This window comes from Lissotriton helveticus, chromosome 3_2, assembly GCF_964261635.1.
Source record: "Lissotriton helveticus chromosome 3_2, aLisHel1.1, whole genome shotgun sequence".
NCBI classification, from domain to species: Eukaryota; Metazoa; Chordata; class Amphibia; order Caudata; family Salamandridae; genus Lissotriton; species Lissotriton helveticus.
The window spans coordinates 101,529,311-101,552,681 of record NC_136062.1 but is presented as its reverse complement, the minus strand read 5'-3'; the positions used below and the strand labels follow the sequence as shown (position 1 = coordinate 101,552,681).

Sequence of the window (23,371 nt, the reverse complement as noted above, 5' to 3'; positions counted from 1 at the left end):
GGGAACAATAGAAAATCAGAGGGCTGGTTTAATAGTATCTGTACCAAAGCTCATTCTAATTTAAAAACTGCCCTTCATAACCCAGTAAGAGATAAGCGAGAAATAACCCAACTTAGAAAAATCTATCACTCTGCAATTCAACTAAGGAAAGCTGAACTGAAACAGGAGCTATGGGCTGAACTCCATAAGAGTTGCTTAATGAAAGATAGCACTGCCTTTTGGAAGGTAATTAACCCCTTCGGTGCTCATGACGGAGCGGTTCCGTCATGAGCGTCGGTTGAGCTGTGCTCATGACGGAAGCGTTCCGTCATGACCACACCCGTTTCTTGGAACGTTCAGCACAGCGCAAAAATTCGCGCCGCGCTGAACGGGTTAAATCCCCATTTTTGTCAGGACCCAGGGAAACTAGCAAAATAGAAATAGCTATTGACGAATTGTCCTAGGTGGTACATTTTTCCCAGATTTTCGGACAAACTGCCAGTGCACCGACAGCCCAGAACAAACCAGGGATGAATAGTTTTTGTACTAAACCCCTATTAATTCCTCTTGTTTTAGATTTTACTCAGGCCGACATTGAACTTGCCCTAATGGCAAGTAATGGGGGTAAGGCGCCAGGCCCTGACGGGGTTCCGGTCAACCTTTATAAATTTAAAATGGATCTCTGGACACCAATCTTGCTCAGGGTTTTGGAAGCAACCTGTAAAGTTGGACTGCTGGATTCAATGTCAGACTCCATCCTGGTCCCGGTATTTAAAAAGGGAGATCGTCAAAGCCCATCTTGTTATCGACCCATTTCGTTATTAGACTCTCTGGGAAAAGTTGTTGGGCGCATTATATTAGAGCGCCTTCAACTCTGGGCTGACAACAAAAAGATATAATTGGATCTCCAATATGGGTTTAGGGAAGGTTTGGGTAACACTGAGCAAGTTTTAAACCTGACCTTACTAACGGGTAAATATGTGAATGCGAAAGGTGGGAGACTGCATATGGCTTATGTAGACTTAACATCAGCCTTCGATTGTGAAAAGCCATTCGAAACTGTGGGGCATTTTAATAGAAATGGGTGTTGATCTCTCCTTAGTTAATTTCCTGCGTGAAATGTACTCTAATGCCACGCCAGAGTAAGATTTGGAGTGGGAGGAGAGCTGACTGCGCTGTTTAGGGTCGAGTGGGGTGTCAGGCAGGGCTGTGTCCTGGCCCCCTACCTTTTTACACTCTAAACAAATGGCTTAGAAGAAGCCATGTTGGAGGGGTGCCAGGACCTTCCTCTACTCCAAAACCGCCCGATACCCGCTCTCCTCTACGCGGATGACGTGGTGATCATTGCACGTACTCCCCTGGAACTCCAACGCTCACTCAACAGATATAACACCTTCATGTCTAATCTTGACTTAAAAATCAATGCACTTTCAACTCTGCTCTGTTGTATATATTGTTTGGTTTTTAGTATTAATTCTGTATTTCAAGCTATTTTATTTGGATTGAGTCGTCCTTTTAAAAAATTTGCATCAATTGTCATGAATGTATTTGGCTTATATGTATGTACTTTTATGGTTTTTCTTAATTGAAACCGAATAAAGTCATTTTTGACCTTTTGACCAGTAGACCTATGAGTGTGGCATTCTCATAATCCAGTCTTGAGATCACTAGCAATTGAACCACTGTTTTGAGGTCATCTAGCGGTATGAAGGGTTTTAGTTTTTTTAGCAGGTGCAGATGTAGGTCACTGCATTTCGTTGCAGCTTGTATGTGGGCTTACATGTTTAAATTAGAGTCTAGAGTGATGCCAAGTGATTTTATGGAGTTGCAACTGGCTGGTGTGATGTTTAGCAATTTGAGGTTAAGAGACCAATGTCGCGGTAGAGGGGATTTAAGTGGTGGGAGAAGAGACTGAATTTGGTTTTTGCCGGTTGTATGTCAGCAATTTCTGTATTTTCTTCATGATGTCACCCAGTCTCCAGATATCCTCATAAGAAGAGGATCTGATGTATAGCTGTGTATCATCATCATGCATGTGGCATGAGATTTCTGATTGTTTAATGATTTCAGTAAGAGGTTCCATGTATTAATCAAAGAGTGCTGGTGAAACAGTAGATCCTTGTGGAATTCTTCTGTCAATGTCTGCTACATCCAAGAAGGATGCAAGAAGGAGGTGAAACAGTTAAGGACAACTTCAGACCGTCCAGTTTGAAAGTTTTGGTCTAGAAATGTTTGTATATCATCTTGGATGTTGAGAATGATCGCTTTATTGTGTCTAGGCCTGAAATTTGATGTTCGCCTAAGAGATCAGATTTTTTTATGTGTTTGCTTAGCTGATCGTGGGCACATTTTTCTGCCAGCCACAGAACTTCAGTACTCCCCACGGCGCACACTGTGAGTAGCACTCTGATATGGTGCAGAGAGAAGGGAGGGAACACCCTGGGTGAACTTCATTGCTGTGTGCCCTCCACGTTAACTCTGCCAGACCCCGGAGCACTGCATTATAGTGGGGTCTTTCAATATGCACCATCATTTCCCTGGAGCTGGGTTCATACAGTGCGCTCTGCAGCAGTGCAGTCATATCAGCACTCAGTCGCAAGCAAATCTTTTTTCTGCCATGTCTGTCATTGTTGCATTCAGCATGCAAATCCCGACTCCAAAACAGTATCACAGCATAATTAATCCTATGATTCTTGAAAGAGCATAACCGGGCTTTATATTTAAATTGTGATCCCTGGCCCCTGGAGCTCTCAGAGGAGCTCATGCTCGTCGACCATCTTGGACACAATTCCAATATGCTAATGGTACACAGCTCTGCTTGAAAGTGTTTGCTACATTAGACAACCAATCCCTCAAATACGTCCTACACATCATCAAGAAGTGTTTGTGCCTTGGTCACCTTTAATAAGGTGCACTGGCCACAAGTAGGCACAGTGCCCACTATTACAATCAATGCTCATTCCCAAGGGCTGCTGAGAACTTGTAACTGCCTTGGGTACAGCAAATTCAGTGAAATACTAAGTGGCTGCTTTCAAGCCACTCCATGTTTTACAGGGCAGGTGATAGCAGACAGCACTTAAAAGAGGGGACAAAGCTTCCCCTGCAGGCAGGTGCAATGAGTGACTACCCCCGACTGCAGGGTGATGTCTGGTTTTCTACCTCGGGATTGCTTCCCTCAAGCAGTGCACTAACAGTGCACCAACCTTTTATGGTGCATGATCATTGCTCCTCCTAAACGCCAGTTTGCCTCTGCGCCATCATCTGTAATAGGGTGTGGACGGAGAGGAAAAGTGGTTCTGGCATTAACCTGTGGTCACACCTCCATGCAAATCAGAGAACACTCTCTGAAGATATTTATGGCACTACCTGTGCACTAGCACTAACTGTATTACGGAAGGGGGTCACACAAGCATCTTCGGCCCCTTCTATAATCCCATTTTGACTTGTAGCTGCAGAAAGTGAGCAGTCATGCCTCTTATGGCCTATGAGCACTGTTAATAATACAGCTCATGGTTTTTCAGTGTCTACCTGAAAATCATCCCTAGGCAACCAAGAGAGAATTTGTGTTATTTGCTAGGAACAACATACAATAAACAGTTACAAACATGAATCAATAATGTGAACCTTGACTGCTTTCAACCCCAAATATCAATCAATGCCAAGTCACTTGGATTCGCCCTGGGCACCAACAACTCAACTCAAGGAACTCACTGCCTAAAAAGCAAAGTCGCATGGTATCAGTGCGGATCACTGACTAAATATCGAGGGACAAACTATAGACTACTCAAAATATCGATGCCAAAATATCGACAGACAAAATATCGAATTCCTATCTACAAACAGGTAAGTACCAAAATATCGAATCCAAAATATCGTTTGAAAATATATACTTTGTAAAAATATCGAATTTCTTAAAAATAATGTAAAATTAAAAAAATAATTAAAATAAATGGCAAACATACTTAAAAATACTTACATTACCTTTAAATTATTAAATAATTAATTTAACTTATAAAAAAAATACAATCATATATGTTAAAACATATATATATATATATATATATATATATATATATTAACATAATATTAATACAAAATACACAATATTATTACCGTAGGATAGCGGGAGTGTAAAAATTACTTTTCCCACTCCTGGAAGTGCAACAGTAGGGAAAGCGTTGGATAGCGTAGGGGTAAAAATTACTATTCCCACTCCAAAGAATGCAACAGTAGGGAAAGCGTTGGATAGCGTGGGGGTAAAAATTACTATTCCCACTCCAGAGAGTGCAACATTAGGGAAAGCATTGGATAGCGTAGGGGTAAAAATTACTATTCCCACTCCAAAGAATGCAACAGTAAGGAAAGCGTTGGATAGCGTAGGGGTAAAAATTACTATTCCCACTCCAGAGAGTGCAACAGTAGGGAAAGCGTTAGATAGCGTACGGGTAAAAATTACTATTCCCACTCCAAAGAATGCAACAGTAGGGAAAGCGTTGGATAGCGTGGGGGTAAAAATTACTATTCCCACTCCAGAGAGTGCAACAGTAGGGAAAGCGTTGGATAGCGTAGGGGTAAAAATTACTATTCCCACTCCAAAGAATGCAACAGTAGGGAAAGCGTTGGATAGCGTAGGGGTAAAAATTACTATTCCCACTCCAGAGAGTGCAACAGTAGGGAAAGCGTTGGATAGCGTAGGGGTAAAAATTACTATTCCCACTCCAGAGAGTGCAACAGTAGGGAAAGCGTTGGATAGCGTACGGGTAAAAATTACTATTCCCACTCTAGGAGAGTGCAACAGTAGGGAAAGTGTTGGATAGCGTAGGGGTAAAAATTACTATTCCTACTCCAGAGAGTGCAACAGTAGGGAAAGCGTTGGATAGCGTAGGGGTAAAACTTACTATTCCCACTCCAGAGAGTGCAACAGTAGGGTTGGCGTTGGATAGCGTAGGTTTAAAAACTACTATTCCCACTCTAGAGAGTGCAACAGTAGCGAAAGCGTTGGATAGCGTAGGGGTAAAAATTACTATTCCCACTCCAGAGAGTGTAACAGTAGGGAAAGCGTTGGATAGCGTAGGGGTAAAAATTACTATTCCCACTCCAGAGAGTGCAAAAGTAGGGAAAACGTTGGATAGCGTAAGGGTAAAAATTACTATTCCCACTCCAGAGAGTGCAACAGTAGGGAAAGCGTTGGATAGCGTAGGGGTATAAATTACTATTCCCACTCCAGAGCGTGCAACTGTATGGAAAGCGTTGGATAGCGTAGAGGTAAAAATTACTATTCCCACTCCAGTGAGTGCAACAGTAGGTAAAGCGTTGGATAGCATAGGGGTACATTTTGCTATTCCCACTCTAGTGAAAATAAATTAATATAATTCACATAATTATCAATTAATCAATGAAAAAAAATTAATTACTTATTAAGAATTAATTAATTACCAAATACAAATTAATTAACAATTCATTCAAAATAAATACCAATAAATAAATTAACATATTTAATTAATTATAATTAAATTACTTCCCACCCTATTCCCCTATAAACCCACAGCCCGCTACAGAAAATAAATTAATATTATTCACATAATTATCAATTAATCAATTAATAAAAATTAATTATCAATTAAGAATTAATTAATTACCAATTACAAATTAATTAACAATGTATTCAAAATAAATACCAATAAAATTACTTCCCGCCCTATTCCCCTATAAACCCACAACCTGCTACAGAAAATAAATTATTATTATTTACATAATTATCAATTAATAAAAATTAATTATCAATTAAGAATTAATTAATTACCAATTAAAAATTAATTAACAATATATTCAAAATAAATACCAATAAATTAATTAACATATTTAATGAATTATAATTAAATTACGTCCCACCCTATTCCCCTATAAACCCACAACCCTCTACAGAAAATAAATTAATAATATTCACATAAGTATCAATTCATAAAAAATAATTATCCATTAAGAATTAATTAATTACCAATTAAAAATTAATTAACAATGTATTACAAAATACCAATAAATTAATTAACATATTTAATGAATTATAAATAAATTACTTCCCACCCTATTCCCCTATATACCCACAACCCTCTACAGAATGAAATTACGCAAAAATTAAATAACATAAAATTAATTACTTAAAATAAATTACAAAAAAATATAGACTTTTCACACATATACTAACATACGAAACACTTAAAAATATTGATATTATTTAAAATTCGATATTTTTAATGACCTATATTATGTACTTCGATATTTTGACTTTCTATATGTTTAAAATTGATATTACATTACTTACCTTAAAAACTATATTTTTAATGTCTATATTCTGTCCATTCGATATTTTGTCCATTCTATATTTTGGACTCGATATTTGTGTGACTCGATATTTTGGACTTGATATTTTGACCATATACCATCAGAGCTCGCTTCTAAAGAAAGTGAAACCATTCCTACCAGAAAGCGAATTCAGACCTGCTGCTGAAACCCTCAAACTCTTCCATCTGGTTGGTGGTAACCCCCTGCTCCATAGCCTCCAAGACTTCACACTGGCACCTCTTAGGGGCATCTTACATGCCACACAACATTTCATCCTGGGCTTGAAAAAATATGATAACATCAACCCCAACCCGATTGGCTACCCTTGATGGCTTGAACCATATTCAAATACTTATGCATTCCTTACAAACCCATCACGTCCAGCCCCACTGCTTAACTATCAGACAACCTTACAACCTTTAGTGGTTCTCAGTATCCCCACAGCCAGGACACCGTCATACTTGAGAAGTGTAATAAAAAAGCCACAAAAAAAAGCAGCAGGTCTTTTGGAAATGAAATGAAAAAGAATTTATAAAGCACACTAATATGCTAATTATAATACACAATAGGTGTCTAGATGATAATCTACTAAAGCACTCTGCACCAAGGATCTGGAACAATATCCCCATATTAATCAGGACTGCACCAACACTGCTCTAGTTTAACAAAGAACCAAGCATTAGCAAACAGGCTGCAGAAGGTGATTGGCGAATTGGTGCATGAGGACCAGTGTGCGTTGCTGCAGCAGCAGGTGAGTGTGGGCAGGTCCAACACTTTAAGAGCATAGATGCAGACATGTCAATGGAGCAGTGAAGGACAGCGAGGTTGTCTGGTCGCAGGTGACATATCCCCTGGAAAAATGTACATTTCAAGAGGCTCAGGACACATTTGAAGTCAGGCCAGCACACTTTCTCCACTATGTTAAATTGGTGAGTCTCGCAAGGGACTTTGCGGGCATACCATGGTCCTCCAGGGCGATTGATGGGCTTCTCCAGTGGGAGGAGGGGATACACCGAATTACCCTTTTTTTCAGAGCGCTTTGGCGGAGAGATGGTGCGCAAACAATTTCTGGTTCATGTGACGTGGCACCGGGAACTACATATACCCATTACAGACTCAGATTAGGAGAGAGGGAATTTGACCTGGTGTGCAAGGTATTGTGTAATAAAAGATTTAAATCACTGCTTTTTCACTTTCTACCCCGCACTTAAATACCTCCATACAAGTTGAATAAAATGGACCCCACCCGGGAGACTAAATGATCTAGATGTGGTGTGTTTGGGACCACGTTTCTACATCTATCCTGGGATTGTACACAAGTCCTAGTGACTAGGGCAGGTCCTACCATGCATACAGAGTGTCACTGGCTTAGGGATTCCCCGAACATGTTGGAATGTTTGTAGAGTGTGATGACTCATCCGAAGGGTCGCAAAATCCCCTACAAACTAGCCCGGCTGGGCCTTCTGTTTTTGAGACACCGAGTGGCCTTCGGGTGCCTAGGGGCGAGAGCTCCGACTCTGGATCACTGGCTGAAGGACTTACTAGAGTGGGGAGGAGCAGAAGAGCAACATATGAGAGTGTCACGCGTAGATGGGGAGCATCTGATGAGATTTAGTTATGGGAACAGCTGGGGCTTAAGTTTCAAATGAATGATGGGCTGAGTTCCGATAGCAGCTCTGAAGCATCAAAGTGACTATGGGAAGTCATCGGTTGTGGCAGTTACCTCATAAAGATAGACTATGTCTATGAGAGAGTCCCCCTAGTCACTGATGGGGTGAAATCTTTCCTCTGTGTTATTGTGTGCAAAAAATGTCAAAATAATGGAGCAATTCTATCCCAAAATAACGTGGCATCACATAACATTATTTACATTTTACTCTCACACAATTTAGTCAAGCCTTTTGTGTAATTTGGTCCTCAACTGCCTCCTAATTCCAGAAGCCCTGCCTACAAGTTTAGAAATGTTTGTCAGGAGGGGGTCCTTATGACTGAAAATGTTGACAGGGGGGTCTCGGCACCCAAAAGTTTGAAGACCTCTGCCCTAGTGTGAGGTACATCCTAATGTGGGTTCCTTGTGCTTCATGCGATGTATGCTTGACACCCGGAGCCCAAGAGATTGCCCCTGTTCATAACTCGTTGTTTGTCTAGAATGCTTGTACAGTTTTCTGACTCTTGTCTTGCTTAAGCTCTTTTAACTGTTCGATAACTAAGTATATGTGCATCAGATCACTTGCACTGCTTTTTCCCTTGTTTTTTCAAAATCAATAAAAAACAGTTTAAAAAATAGCCAAAGAGCTGAGCACTCACCTAAAAAAGACTGCATCACAATAATTAGAAATGAATAATGTCTGCTACATTCGAAATACACCTAAAAGAAAACTTCAAAGGCCCTATTATTCAAGATCTTTCCTCATCGGGAAACAAAAAAGGTTCAGGTAAAATATACAATTCTATTTCTTGGTGAAACCCACATCAACCTTATTTTTCATTATGAATAATGATCTTCCACACTTCATGTGTTGTACACAACTACCTTTGTAGTTTTAAAGGAATGAACAATTTATTTTCTTGGCAGCATAATCAATAAAGTTCCAAAAGCCACATTTTTTTTGGTAGCCTGCCATGCAGGAAATTAGCAGAGTTTATCGGAAGTTCCAAAGTTGAGGCGTGCTAGAGGTACTGCAAATGTTTTCTTCAGGCTGTCCACCATTAGCAGGTTGAATGTACAGTTCGCAGAACTTTTTGATACAATTTTTGATTTTTGATGTAATTGTAATGGTCTATATCATTGGTGCAAATATCTATTGTTAGGTTATGTCATGTTAGCATTTAACATCACGTATGTCCTTCGACTGATGGCTGGGCAGTGATTAATTTGAGCTGGTGATTGTCCGTGGGGCCCACCAACACTGCTTTTGGGGGACTAGTACAAATTATTCCTCAAATCCCTTTGATCCAGTGCAACAGAGCGAAAAACACCAAATGGATAACTTTGCCGAGAAGGAGGAGGAGACAGGTGTGCATACTCAGAGTTAGAGTTACAATTTTTGACCAGACAGAGGAGGAAATGTTTGTTAAGTAATGCAGTTAGATTTAATAGCTGAATTTAAACCTTAGCTAGAGCGAAACATTCGTAGGAGCTATTTACCCAGGCACCCATGTGCAGGTATAATGGCCACTGCAACTCTTAGCCTTTGTGAGCTACCAGGTTGTGACAGCTGCAGCAGGAGACGTTTCTTAAATGACACTCCTGCACTTTTCAGGGAATTTCTGGATACAGTGCTTTCCAAAATCAATAGTTATATTACATTTCTGATGACAGCACAAATAAATAGCCTTGGTTTGATAGCCAATGCAACGAGTTGAAAAAAAGTCTGAGGAAAATGAGAGGTAGGAAACAGTCTCCATCCATTAGGATCAGAGAGGAGAGAAGCATATAAAAAAGTTAAAAGGGAGCATATGGCCTTGGCTAAGAGTATGAAATATGAATATTAAACAGCTAACTGGGTAGTAATGGTAAATGCCTTACTTGCAAAAGATATTAGAAGGTTTTGGATGTTAGTTGAGAAGGCTTGTATGAAGGAAATGGAAACAATGAACTGCACAGTCCAGACGATGTGTGGATATCCTACTTAAACAATATCTATAAGGCCGGGGGGAGAGGGCACTGGACTCCTTCAGAGGAGGAGTTCTGCAAGCTCTTAAATAAGAGGTCCCTAAATAAAATAATTGCCTCTTTTAAATTAAGAAAAGCAGCAGGGCCTGATAAATTACCTGTAATTAAATCTAAGCGCAGATGGTGGACTTGTTTCTTCTCAAATGTTTTGTTTTCTACAACAAAATCAGGAACTTTCTGGGATAGCTGGAAAGGAGCAGTACCAAAACTAATATTAAAGAAAGAGGACCCATTGGAGAAGGTTAATGGATGTTGTGTTCAAGTTGTATTCCAAGGCGATTTAATTGCCCTTGAAGGAGTGGGTAAAGTCCAATAAGCTGGTGTCCATTGAACAAGGAGGTTTTAAGCATGGCCATTCAACAATTAATCACTGCTATAGCCTGTTGGTTATGGGTCAAAAGGTGTCAGAGCCACCTGGAAAATAATTTTGTTGCTTTTTTGATTTGTGTTCAGCCTTCATACTGGTGGTCAAAAGGAAATGTTGGTGGCTTTAATTGAGGAAAATGGGGATTCCAAAGTGCCTTTAATTGATCCTTGAAGAACTCCACTAGGATAATTGGGCACAGGTGGAGCTTGATTTTAGCGGATCAATTTTGAAGAAAATTCCTCTTGGTATTCGCTTGAGATGGGTGTGTTTTGGCACCTTGCTATTCTTGTATCGTGAGTATCTGCCTCAGTTTTTGTTTGAAACATATGTGTTTTCACTTAAAATCAGGGGAAAACATAGTGCGTGTCTATTATATGTGATTGATCTGGCTATTATGGGCTTGACTCAAGTGGGTCTTTAAGTGATAAATGACCTCACTATTAATATGGGCAAGATGAAAATTGTTATATTTGGTAAAAAAGCGAACCCATATAAGTATATTCTCGGAGATAAACCAATGAACTTGGGGATACTCGGGTCCTTTCAACAATTGGAGGGCTTATGAAATTTAAAAAAGATTTTAGAGGGTCCGCGCTGACGCCTGTATTTAAAGCTTTCAAAGTATCTGGCCCACAAAATGCTTGTATGGGGTGGAAGTGCTATGTCTTAGCTCTGATCGTAATTGGGACAAATGTGAAGATAATGTTTGGAAAAACTCGGGGCTAGCCAAAGAGGCCATGAGCCTGGCTGTAAGAATTGAAACAAATTTACCGTCCTGGAATTATCTTGCCCATAAATCAAGATGGAGATTTTGGGGTTAACCCCGGTGTGGGGAGGATTAAAAAATGATCATCTCTTGGGTCAAAGAAATAGGTGAACTAACATGGGCAATAGAAGTGAGAATTAGGTTGGCAAAAAGGCAGACGAATTAAATATAGTAGACTATAATTTGGCAGAGCCACCCCCAACTTCAGAAGAGAGTCTTGAAGGAAGCCTGTGAGAGGTAATCCAGGAGTAATGACTTGTGCTATTTATCGACAAAAACATCTGCAACGTATGTGTTGGAGACGTGGCCGACATAATTGTTTACCCATATTTACCTTTGCTATCCAGTATACTTACCTATGCTCGTGTTATTGAAATTTCGCATGGCTTCTAACTTGTTTTTAAATAAGGAGAAATTGTCATCCTTTTTGGAGTAGCATGGTAAATGTAAATGTGGTCTAAGGTTCAGAAATTTTAATGTACATTTATTAGTTGCTAGTTTATACTTACTAGGAAATAGAAGGTTGATTTTAAATCCAATAATTTTAAGGTACAAAATTTACCATCGTAGCAAGGCGATATCATTCCTTTTAAATATGGAATTCGTTAATGTTACATGTGATATTGGAAGATTTTTCAATATTCTCTTACTTAGGTGTATCAAACCTTGTTGAATAGCTTATTTTAAGTACTGGTGTGGTATGTTGGATTTATTGGTTTTATAGACTATGGTCTAAATAACTTTGCTTATTGCAACTACTACTTTTTCTATAAAAAAGCAAAAACAACCATTATTCATTATTCATAGTCATGGATAATTTTCACATTATTGTATTTTGTAGTGGGATAGTTGTTCATTTTGCCACAAAGGGAGACGTATTGTGGTCTGTTTTTGTTTTCTTTTAACACTGCAGCTAGGTTATGTTGGGTCATGTGATATATATACTTTAAAGTGCTGTGTAACCCAAGGCGTCATGGCACTGAGACAGGATAAGTCATACCTGCTATGTCACATGTAAGATGAGAATGTTTCGTTTTAATCCTAGAATCAGTTGCACTTTTCTGAGGGATATTGACTGCCTTTTGATGATGTCTTTTCCAAATGAAAATCCACAATTACAGGAATATCATAGTGTTTGTATTGGACCGGAGGTCAGAAACAGGTCATTATAGTCATAGGGTTGAAGGAATAATTCTGCTATTGGGTGGTTGAGAGTCTCACTGTTGTTCCAAATTGTTTAGTTGATTGCAGTAGTCTCTGTCATCACTCTGTTAGGCTCAAAACTCACCTTAGCAAGACTAGGAATCAACAACTTTAGAAGGTCCTTGTTAATAATTTCCACAAATTCAGGTCCCAATGTGACAATGTTATGTGTTTTCAAAAGGACTTCTGTGTAAACACTGACCATACTTTAAACAAATATGAGACTCTCAACCGCTGACTAACTTTGAATGTGCAAAAACCCTCTCAAAGCGAAACACGTAAGACTACCCTGCATGATAAAATCAGCACTATTATGTTATAATTCTGAGGAAAATAATTAATTGTTATTATAAAAGGTTGTAGCTCATATTTTTCTGAAATCACTTTCATGTCACACAACAGATTGCCAAAATTAAATAATCGGCATATCTTACCAGTGATATTTATTTTAGCTGACCACTTAGAGGTACCATCCAACACACTTTGCTTGGCTGTCTTTGTGGCATGTACAAAGTCTTCTTTAGAAATGTGGAACATTTCTTGAATGAGCTCAAAAACTTCAGGTCTATTTGTCTCTCTTATTTTCATTCTTTCCTTCATTGAGGTAATTATATTTTGCGTTTTGTCTTCAGCACCATGTTTAGAACTCTTTTCTGCAGCTCCTGCAATAATAAGCAACAAACATATTCATTTATTGACAATTGTTTATTCATTAAACAATAATCAGTTCACTATACAAGTGAAAGATAGTCAAGGAACTGATCTGTGCTGGAGATGCTGTAAAGATCTAGATGTGATGCTGCAAACACACATTTAGGTGCCACCTTCAATTTACTGTAAGTCATGCACCTCTGTATACATTCTTTTCCACTTACTCGCTACACTAAATTAATTATCACTCGCCCTTTCTCCATGCACTGGTCATACCCTTGCAGATTGCATAACATATAGCATGTGAAAATATAGCATTGACATAACAACACTTATGACACCTTGAATGAAAATTTCTGAGAACACACTGCATGGTAGAGTGGCAAGTTAAAGTTTATTTAGTGTGGCAGGAGAGGGGACAAGTCTGCACAGAGGTGTGAGATTTATAGTAATTGAAGGTGATGCATGAATTAGAAATGTAATTTATATCTATAACTTTAGAATTTCTATTGATTTTATAGTTTAAGTTTGGCTTGCAAGAAAGAAAAAAATAAAGATGTCCTTACGATAGTGTAGTGTCATCCAGTAGAGTGGTGGAGAGTCTCATACAATGTAGAATTGTACAGTGGATTGTTATAGAGTGGTGTTTTGTACAGTGGACTGTGTTATAGTGTCATACAGTGGAGGACAGTGTTGGGGTGGAATGCTGTGTCATACAGAAGAGTGGTGTGACATTTAGACGAGAGGAGGGGCGTGTGCTAGAGTGTCATACAGTGTAGCACAATGGCGAAGAGTGCATGGGCACAGAGTGGAGTAGAGTGTCATATAGTGGCATAACTTGTTGTTGTGCCTTCCAGAGTGGAGTTGCATACAACATTGTAGGGTCTTCTACAGTGGAGTGGCATAGAGTGGTAATGTAGAACAGTGGCATAGAATTGGGTAAAGTATTGTACAGGGGAATAAAGTGGAGTGGAGTCACGAACGATAGAGTGGAGTAAACTGAAATACATTCAAGTGTTATGGCGTGTAGCAGAGTGGTGTAGAATGTCTTGCTCTTTAGTGCAATTTAAGCTGTGTGCTCTGGGTGCAGAGCTGGTTAATGCTCTCTGTTACAGTTAATGCACTGCCCTCAGTGCAGCCACATACTTGAGCCTGCCTTAGGTGTAGCGCATAAGTGAAAGTCACATCAGATGTTTGAAGACTGCCTTTTATAGGCCATTTGACAAGTGGTCCACACTGAAGAGGGGGCAGGGATTACCATGCAGGGAGGGGCAGTGAGTAATTGCACCCACCTGCAGGGGGATTCACAAGTTCTGGGGGCCCACGGGACCCCTGTACTTACCCTCACAAGGGGTGTCCTTGAGTAGCATGGACTCTGCACCACCTCTTTGTGTGCACAGTCAGTGCTTTCCATTAGAGCTCTTTTGCCTCTGTGCCAGTGTCTATAAAATGGTTAAGAGGTAAAGTGTCCAATAATTTTCATGTGGCCACAACCTATGCAAATGAGGAAATGCCCCCTTAAGATGTGCCAGTGCACAGATGGGGTGCACAACGATCTACTGCTCCTTCCGTAATACCAAAGTGCCCTGAGGGAGCAGAAATTGGATGAGCACCTGTTCTGCTCTTGAGGCAATCAGTAGAATACGGCCCCAGTCAGAGCTGCTATTGGCCTACTCTTTAGGCATACACTCTAGGTGAAATGCCATCAGGAAAGTTCCCAATAAATTACCAGCACATGTGGAACACTATTTCAGTTTTTCCTAAAGAAAGATGGTCACTTTGGCGGTCTGATTTTGTTAAAAAAACAAAGTGCTCACGAAAGTACCTTTTAGAATCGAAGCATGATTGGATTCAGGGAAAAAAATAACTTCCTTGGTGGCAAAGTCTAAATTGGATTGAGCCAGAAGCTGCATCCCTCTGCCTGTCCTATCAGCATGGCTGTAAACCTCCATTGCTTTATGTTACCTGTTGGACTTGGCCCTTTTGGCAGGTTCACACCTAATCTTTTAGCTTTTAAATGTGATCTGGTGTTAGTGGTTTTTGGCTTCTGCGCACTTTAAGACTGTGTCCCAGTGTAAAGTGCATGCGCAATCTGAGTGCTTGTGGTGAGATTGGCCTGCCCTCCCATAGGAATGCATGGGAATATGTGTGTCCATGGTAGTTCCTGATGTGTGGGGAGTGCCGGGGCGAGTTTGGTATGTGCGAACTCGTGAGATTAAATGCTGCGCAACGGTGTGCTCAGATTTAATATGGCTAGTATAGAAGTGCCACTTCTAGAAGTTGACATGTCTGTGTGCAGTGAATGTGGATTGCCTGTCTGGCTTGTGAGTGACAGAGGCTGGCTGGTGTGCCTGGCTCCAGGAGTCAGGATGGGTCTGCACAGTGGTGAATGGGGAGATCTACATGCAGATGGGAAGGAGGAGTGCACCTGGGACCTGAATAGGACTGTGCCTTCCCTCCACAATGCTGGCTCGGCCCCCTGGGGTGCGTCTGATGTCCCTAGCCTGACCTGTGAATAGGGAGAGGGGCTGAGCACAACAAAGTGCTCCAAAACCATTTGCATCTGGTTTTCCCTTAACCCCGTGCTAGGAGACAAAGGAAAATGTGTATAAAAAGGGGCTGTGACCCCATGAACATTTTTCTCTCTGTGACCTAAATTGAGGGGGGCCTGCTGCTGCTGGGCGCCAGGTGGACCGCCACTGGGAACTGCTGCTGCTGTAGGGCCCTATGAGCTGGCCCCTGGGCCCAGCCTTTGCACCCCTGCCTTCTGAAAGACTTGCTTTTGGACTCTGCACCCCAGGCACCTGGGAAGCGCCACATCTGCATTGCCCTGAAGAGCGCTTATGGTGGTGCCTTTTCCTTTGGAGAGCAGCGCTCCTACTTGTGAGTAGCAGCACGGAGCTGTGATCATTTTCAGGTGGGGATCCCCCTACCTTTGTGCCTGAGCGGGTGGCTACCCCGCGTTTGTGGTGACTGGCTGATTGAGTTTGGCGCGGGTGCCCATCCCGCATCTTTGCTGTTTTTTTACATATCCCTAGCGGGTGCCCACCCCACCAGGGACGCTGGGTATTCAAGAGGGAGCCTGCCCCTCATCTGCGCCGCATCACCGCCGTGGCCCGGGATAGCCGAGAAACGCCACCACAACCCGGGAAACCCAGGAAGTTAGGCGGCTGCAGAGGAGACATGGGCGGAGCTTGATGAGGAAGCAGGAAGCAGCGGAAGCCTACCCCATGCTCATGCTTGTGCCCATGAAAACAGACCGCGAGGACAAGTCCGGCGTTTGCCCCCAGGGCCCCCGAGAGTGAGGGAGAGCCCCGTGGTGCCGAGGAAGGAAAAGGGAGGAGCAGCGAGTGACTCGAGATGCAGGCGGGGCTCCTTTGTACAAGGGCGAGCCCCTCTGTGTGGTGCCTGCCCCCGCCGTCTTTCCGATGAGAGAGAGCCCCCGAGGAGTGGGAGCTCTCCGGTAACTGCTGTTCTGCCCCGAGGAGTATGGAGGTGAAGGGAGCGTGCTGGTAGGAGCAGCGAGGAGCAGAGACCTCCCCCTGGAGCCCCGGTGAGTGGGACTACCTTTAGAGAACATTGTCGTTATTGTTGGTGGGGGCACAGTGGGTCCGAGAGCTTCTGCCTTGAGCGGCCCCACCAGCCAGAGGGCCGCTCCAACTTTGACAGGTGTTGCTAGGTTCCCAGTGGGGGACTAACAGGGCACAGTGGTGCCCGTGCTATCTCCAGCTGCCCTGCACGAGCGCAGGCAGCTTCAACGGTCGGGGGCACTTTTGTGGCTAATTAGTTACCTCCCAGCTGTACCACAGTTAGCAGGCAGCTGCAACGAGGGGCAGGTTTCGTAAAGAGCTCCAGAGGAGGGCCCCAAAGGCACGCTAGTGTCCATGCTCAGTTCCACAGCTGCCCAGCAATTAGTGGGCAGCTGCATCGTTTAGGCCTGACCTTTTGATGCACTCTACGCCTGCCGCATGTGCAGTCAGCCCAGACATTCTGGGCATTGGGCATTTGAGCCCCCTGTGACTCTGGCGCAAGGTGATGGTATACTATGTTTGTGATGGTGATTACCTAATGCCAAATGTGATTTAGGCGTACTGTGCAATGCCTTTATGCCTGTGATACCTCTAAATGTGTTTTTATGCTTAGGAGGTTGTTTCGCCTAGTATAGTTTATAATAGTGAGTTTATGTGTCCCTGCGTGATCTATGACTATGGGGATTAATATTGCGTAGTGTGTACCTACCTGTTACCAGTGATTACTGGTTGTGTTCTACAATTGTTATTTGGTGCTACAATTATTCTATGTTCTAGAAGTGCTATTTCTACTAAGTGCTGATTCTAACAGTGGCCCACGTGGCCCTGTCATGTCTATATAATCCCCTGTAAATACTGCCCAGTGCCAGTTGGCACAGTGTATCGGTGTGATTATGATCTAAGGTGTTTATTGTAATACAAAGGATGTTTTTATATATAATCTTGTGTGGAGTTCCTTTTTGTGGTGTGCCTAGTGTGTCGCTGCTGTGTGTGTGTGTTGCGCAAACGCTTTACGCATTGCCTCCGGGATAAGCCTGACTGCTCGTGCCAAGCTAACAAGGGGGTGAGCAGGGGTTATCTTTGGCGTGTAACTCCCTTGCCCTGACTAGAGTGGTGGTTTCTGCCTGGCTTTGGCACAAGCCTTAGCCAACCAGAAATCCCATTTCTAACATTACCCCATCTTGTACTTAGTTTACTATTGGAATTTTAAAATACTCCAGATTTACGTCCTCAATCCAAATGTGTCGGTAAACCGGATTTGGGCACAAATGGGAGTGCGTGCCCTTCCCAGCGTTCTAATTTAGCAATGTACTCTTTGACTGCTACATAATGCACATTTTCAGTTATGTAGTAATTCTTATTCAAGATATCTTGTTGCCTAAAATGAGGTTGTGAAAGAAAATAGTTCCTTCCATTAGGTCAGTACTGCGTTTCTTTTTAAATTGTTTTGTAACGTATGCTCTATTTTCCTTATTAACATAATCAATTTTTATTATAGACCTTTTTTCTTTCAAATGCCCGTTGCTTCTCGCTGTGTACTGTAATTCTTCCTTCAAATGACTGCCAGGCAATTTAAGCAAAGTTGGTAATACTCTGTAACACTATTACAGCCAACAATGCTCTGGCCAGAGCTCATTACTTTTATGATGCCATCAGCCTTTGCCAATCCACACACAAATCTTACAGCGCATTCTTCCACAATGATTGCAAATGTATTCCAGCACAGAGTACTCAACATTTGAGTAAAACATTATTTTTTTCTATTATCATTCTGTAAAGATTAAAAGAAGAATAATCAGCACTTTAAAGGCCATATTAGGAGGGTGAGTTCAGAAAGGTATCTGCACAACAAGAACTATACTAAATACTTTATTCAATTAGGGCCCTCGCTTTCAAATAGTTTGTAACCTTATCAGTAGAGTTTAAATCACCTTGGGCATTTGAAAGCATTTACACTGTCAAACCATTCCTTGCTCCATTGTTTTCCACTTTCTTTTTTTCAGCATGGAATGCGTCCTGCATTGCGCATTTTAGCTGCTCATATCCATTAGTATACCACATTCTTTGTACCTTGGAGAGCATACAAACAGATATGCAATACCACTAACGCTCCTGCTCTTACTTTCAGGATTAACTCATCCATAGGAGTGTTTCAAATCAATCACCACATGTCCAGGGAATGGAACAAGGAATTTGGTAGAGTGAACTGCTGGTCTACCACTGCCAGTGCTAGGCATTGGGAGAGCAACGGAGCAATGTGCAGACACACTGGGCATGTGAAAGTTCGTGCTGTCAATTACCCATAACCCTGCGAGTTCAGCCTGTGCCTGACGCAGCAACCAGGGCAGTAGGGCACGGCCAATGTGGTTTATTTTGCTGGGCCTTAAGGCATGATAGCATCTTGCCTTGAGCCCTGACGGAAGCTGAGGGCTGGCCACACATCTCAGCCTCCTCCTCTCATTAGTAGATGGGAGGACATGGCATAAAAGTTAGCTAATGATATTAGGAGGTGGGTTGCTGGAGGGACAGAACTCGAAGCAGCCATTGCAGAAATCAAACATTCCTGCACTTAACTTTTCTTGCCTCCTCCTGTCCTCTGCCCTTTTGGTCTGTAAGCAACTCTCCTCACTTGTGCATCGAGCAGTCTCTAAAAGTATGTTTCAGGCAACTTCATGCATCCGAAGGCAGAGGGATACCGGCTACAGTTTTCCATCTGCTGAGACCTAATCAGGATCAGTAAAATGTGGCTAGGATTTCAGACGTGCGCCTCCCTTCTCCCACCACTTCACGCAGACGTCTGTCACAGAGTAGATATCATCTCTGGGAGAGACCAAGCAAATCGAGATGACAATGACAGCCATTATTCTGAACGTAATAGCTGGCATCCCTAATATTTAATGAACAAATATTCTGCCCCTAAGTGGCATGTATACCTGATAGTACTTCATTAAAATAAAGGGCTGGTGTTTCGGGAACTGAACCTGCATGTACCAGAAAACTCCAACTAGTATTTCAGGACATAAATTGTGTTTTGCTCTTGGAATGAACAAGCGTTTGTTTTTTGTGGGGAATTTATCTTGTTCTATCAAAAATTAAACGTCTGTACTTGATATGAAAATGTCTTTATTTCCTGAAATTAAAATGGCCATTTTTGACACAAACGCCTTTGCGATATTTAAAACCAGTGTTTAATAGAAAATTAATGTTATACTTATTAGATGATCTTGATATTAGAGATCACGTTCTGCTGTGACTGTAACTGTTTTAATCGCATATTGTAATTTAATCGTCTATTATGATACATCGTTTTGATATTCTCTCAACTGCTGATCCAGATAATGAAAAACTGATGTAATATGTCTGCTTTATGGCTGTACAAGTGCTCTTCCGAATCGATCGAGTTGTCGCACAGCTCCACTAGTGTGTAAATCATTTAGCTCTGTGGTCTACGGCCTGATTGGAAACATTAGATTTTTTTCACCCTGACACTTCCAAGTAGATTTTCAGACATAAAATTAAGGTAACGGCAGGGTTGCAATATGAAAGGTAGTGTGACTCGTTAGTGAGGAAAGAAGCAATACACATCTTTAAAAAAATAATAAGCCATGTTAAATAGCATACCCAGGTTTGTAAAACTACATAAATGCCGAGAGCACTGTAGACATTTTTCTAAGTGAATTGTTCTGAAAAGGGCATGATTTACCACCATCTTTTAAAGTTATCTAAGGATGGTAAGGTTTGTATTGCTCACTCAAGACAGGCGAACTTGCGGATCAATGATGTTTAATCATTGTATATGTTTGCACATACGAATATTCACCAAAATTGTACACAAACAATTAAGATTGGCCATAAAATGATAATAATCAAAGAATCAGGTTCTTCATATGTCGGCTAGAACACTCCTAGGCCACTTTCACTCTAGCCATTACATGATACATGTATCACTAATAGTAAATGTTCTGAGACCAACATAAATGAACAGAATTGTTAGTCCATCAGCATTTCCAGAAGCTTCTGCAACCACAACTTTTAATGTGCCTAATCAAATTTACGTTCAGTAAAAGAAAGTGAAATAAGAAGGACAATAAGGTTCAGAGGACCAGGTGAGATAATCATTGTATGAGAGTAACATAAATATTAAGACTGCCAGGTAAGTTCATGAGCAGGTCAATACGAAGGAGACATGGTTAGACTTGGCATCTTTGGTGTGTTTTCCACTGACTTTTTTCCTCTACATCCTGTATTTTTGATGTTGTGCTGAATTTCGTATTAGCTGGCACTTTGCCACTGCTGATCAGTGTCAATATGTATAAATAACTATTGTGATTGGTTATCCATGATTGACATATCTGATTTACTGTTAAGCCACTTTTAGAAGTAGGCATTTTCTTGTTTAACCATTCTGTATTCCTATGCCCATTTGTGGATTGACTGTCTGGTTTTGGAGTGACAGGGGCTGGGGATGTGCATTCACTCTAGACGGGAAACAAAGTTTACCACACAATCGACACAACGCAGCACTTTACAACGCGGTCGTTACAACAACCACTTTGATACCACGTGTGTCATTACAATGCAATTAATTTCAATTGCTCTAGGGGGCGTGCAACACCAGTGAATGTGTTGGATTTTAAATCCTACACCTTCCCTGCTGTTGCGCAAACTGGTGTCGGAATAGTAAATAATACTATTCCTAAATCCAGCGCTCCCTCTAGAGCAAGTCGTAGATATAACTTGCGATGTAATGACACGCGTGGTAACAACGTGGTCGTTGTAAAGATCTTGTTGTAAACTACCACGTTGTAAAAGCACGCATTGTAACGTGCTATAGTCCTTTAGACAGCTACTGTGGGTGTTGAGATGTGTCTGGCCCTTCCTGGATGACTCAAAGCTGAGCTGAATAGGCCTTGCTGCATTTAGAGTAGTAGGAGGAGATTCCCTTGCACAATGTTGTCTTCAACCCCGTGTGGTCATATTAGAGCCAGTGACGACAGAACTGATTTGGAATGGGCTCGGAGACCCTGGCACAAAGAAGAACAAATACAAAATTGCGTATAATTAGTGGACATCAAATCCCAGAACTTTAGATCACTTCTGTGCTCAAGAGGAACCCTGCCAAGGAGAAGAGCTGGAGAGCTGTGAGGAGGATTACTGACCATTTGCTGTGTGTTGTGTGGGGTTGACCTGCAGTTGTTGCTTCTGCCCAGGAATGGACAAAGTCTGGAACTTGGCTAAGAACCTGCTTGAAGAACAATCCCTAAGGGCTTATGTGTGCTTACCTCCTGTTCAGATGTTTCAGGGACAGAAAGCTGTCACCACCAGTACCCCTGAACTTGCTGATAGTTCTGACCAGCCAGGAGGTGCCTGTTCCAGTTTTGGGCCTCTAGAGGTTATTCCTGCTGGAAGAAACCTAAGCAAAGCAAGTAAAACAATCTTCGACGCTGTCAGCGACACTGCTGTGACACCACAACATTGTACTGAGGCCAGGGGCACAGTTGAAGTTCACGGTGCACCGCCCGACCAGCACTGCAGCTCAGATGCCCTTTGGCGCCTGCAGTTATCGGCCTTCCTGATGCCAGTGCTTGCACAGACTCCGTCACCATCAGTGCCTGCATCCAGTTATCGCGGCACCGATAACCGCAGATGATGACTCTAAGAACTGGCCATTCACACCGCCTCATCACCAACGCAACTGACTTCCTCAGTCCTGGATTCGACACATCGCCTCGCAGACACAATGCTTCGCCCATGACGCCATTCATCAACATAGACTTCGTTTTCTAAGGCACTGTTTGTTTCGTGGTTTATGTGACTCCGTGCCCGACCCGGCGCACTTCACAGTCATTGCCATTCTTTGGATTATTGCCTGTCACAACATCGTAATAGCCCCAGGTGGAGCTATTTGTTTTCCACATGTTTTATGAAATAACAGTTTTTAAGTGTTATAGTGGCAGCGGTGATCAGTCACCTGTGGGTAGCCAGAGCTCCCCCCTGGGGTCGGAGTGTGGCGATTATGCCAAGGAGCCCATAAACCTCACCCACCTGGTGGTCATTGTCAAGGATCAGATCCGGCACCTTCAGGGTGCCCTTGCACTGTCCTGGCTCCATACCTCCGCGGGTAGCTTGGCCTCTGAGCTGGAAAAGGACAAGGAAGCTCTGGTGGAGGAGATAATGAAGCTGAAGTCCCTCCTGAGCACCAAGCGGGAGCCAATCGCCACTTTGAGGACTGTTTTGAAGGCCAAAAAACAGGTAATCTTTGTTTTAGTTGGGGCTCCTGGTTTTGTGCTCTTCGTTTTTTAAAGCTTCATGCAATTTTTTAAAAGCTTACTTTTTTGTACTTTTTGCTACCTTTTGTAATAAATGTAAACACTACTAATAATTATTTTTTTTAAAGTGTTATTTTACTACGTATATGTAGGGTCTTTGTCGTTTTGGTCTTGTTTGGTGGAGATAAAGATACCTTATATTTCTAAACTGGTGTGGTCTCCATTTGTGGTGTGTTCACTGTATTACCGTGTGTTTTGTGTACAAATGCTTTACACATTGCCTTAGGTATAAGCCTGTCTGCTCGTGCCAAGCTACCGAGTGGGTGAGCAGGGGTTATCTAAATTGGGTATTTCCCTTACCCTGACTAAAAGGAAGAGTCCTTACTTGGACATTGGTGCATACCTCTGCCAACTAGAGACCCACAGTTCTAACTGACATACATGTAGGTAGCAGTAAAAGAACTATCCTATCACTTTTATTAAAAATAGGTAAATTAAGTATTCCTACCGCACACTTTGTGGTTCTAGATACATGTGTGGTCTGTGATCTCTTGCAGGTTGTCAACACAATGTGGGAGATAATACAGG

At 41.9% G+C, this 23,371-nt stretch overlaps 1 protein-coding gene across 1 annotated transcript in view; it reads right to left on the bottom strand.

Moving 5' to 3' along the window:
• Positions 1 to 23,371, bottom strand: part of UNC13C (unc-13 homolog C) — a 1,503,140-nt gene that overhangs the window by 939,024 nt on the left and 540,745 nt on the right. Inside the window, exon 8 of the mRNA XM_078684856.1 lies at positions 12,768 to 12,995. Within this exon, the coding sequence (XP_078540982.1) occupies positions 12,768 to 12,995 (228 nt within the window). The remainder of the gene's footprint in view (positions 1 to 12,767; positions 12,996 to 23,371) is intronic.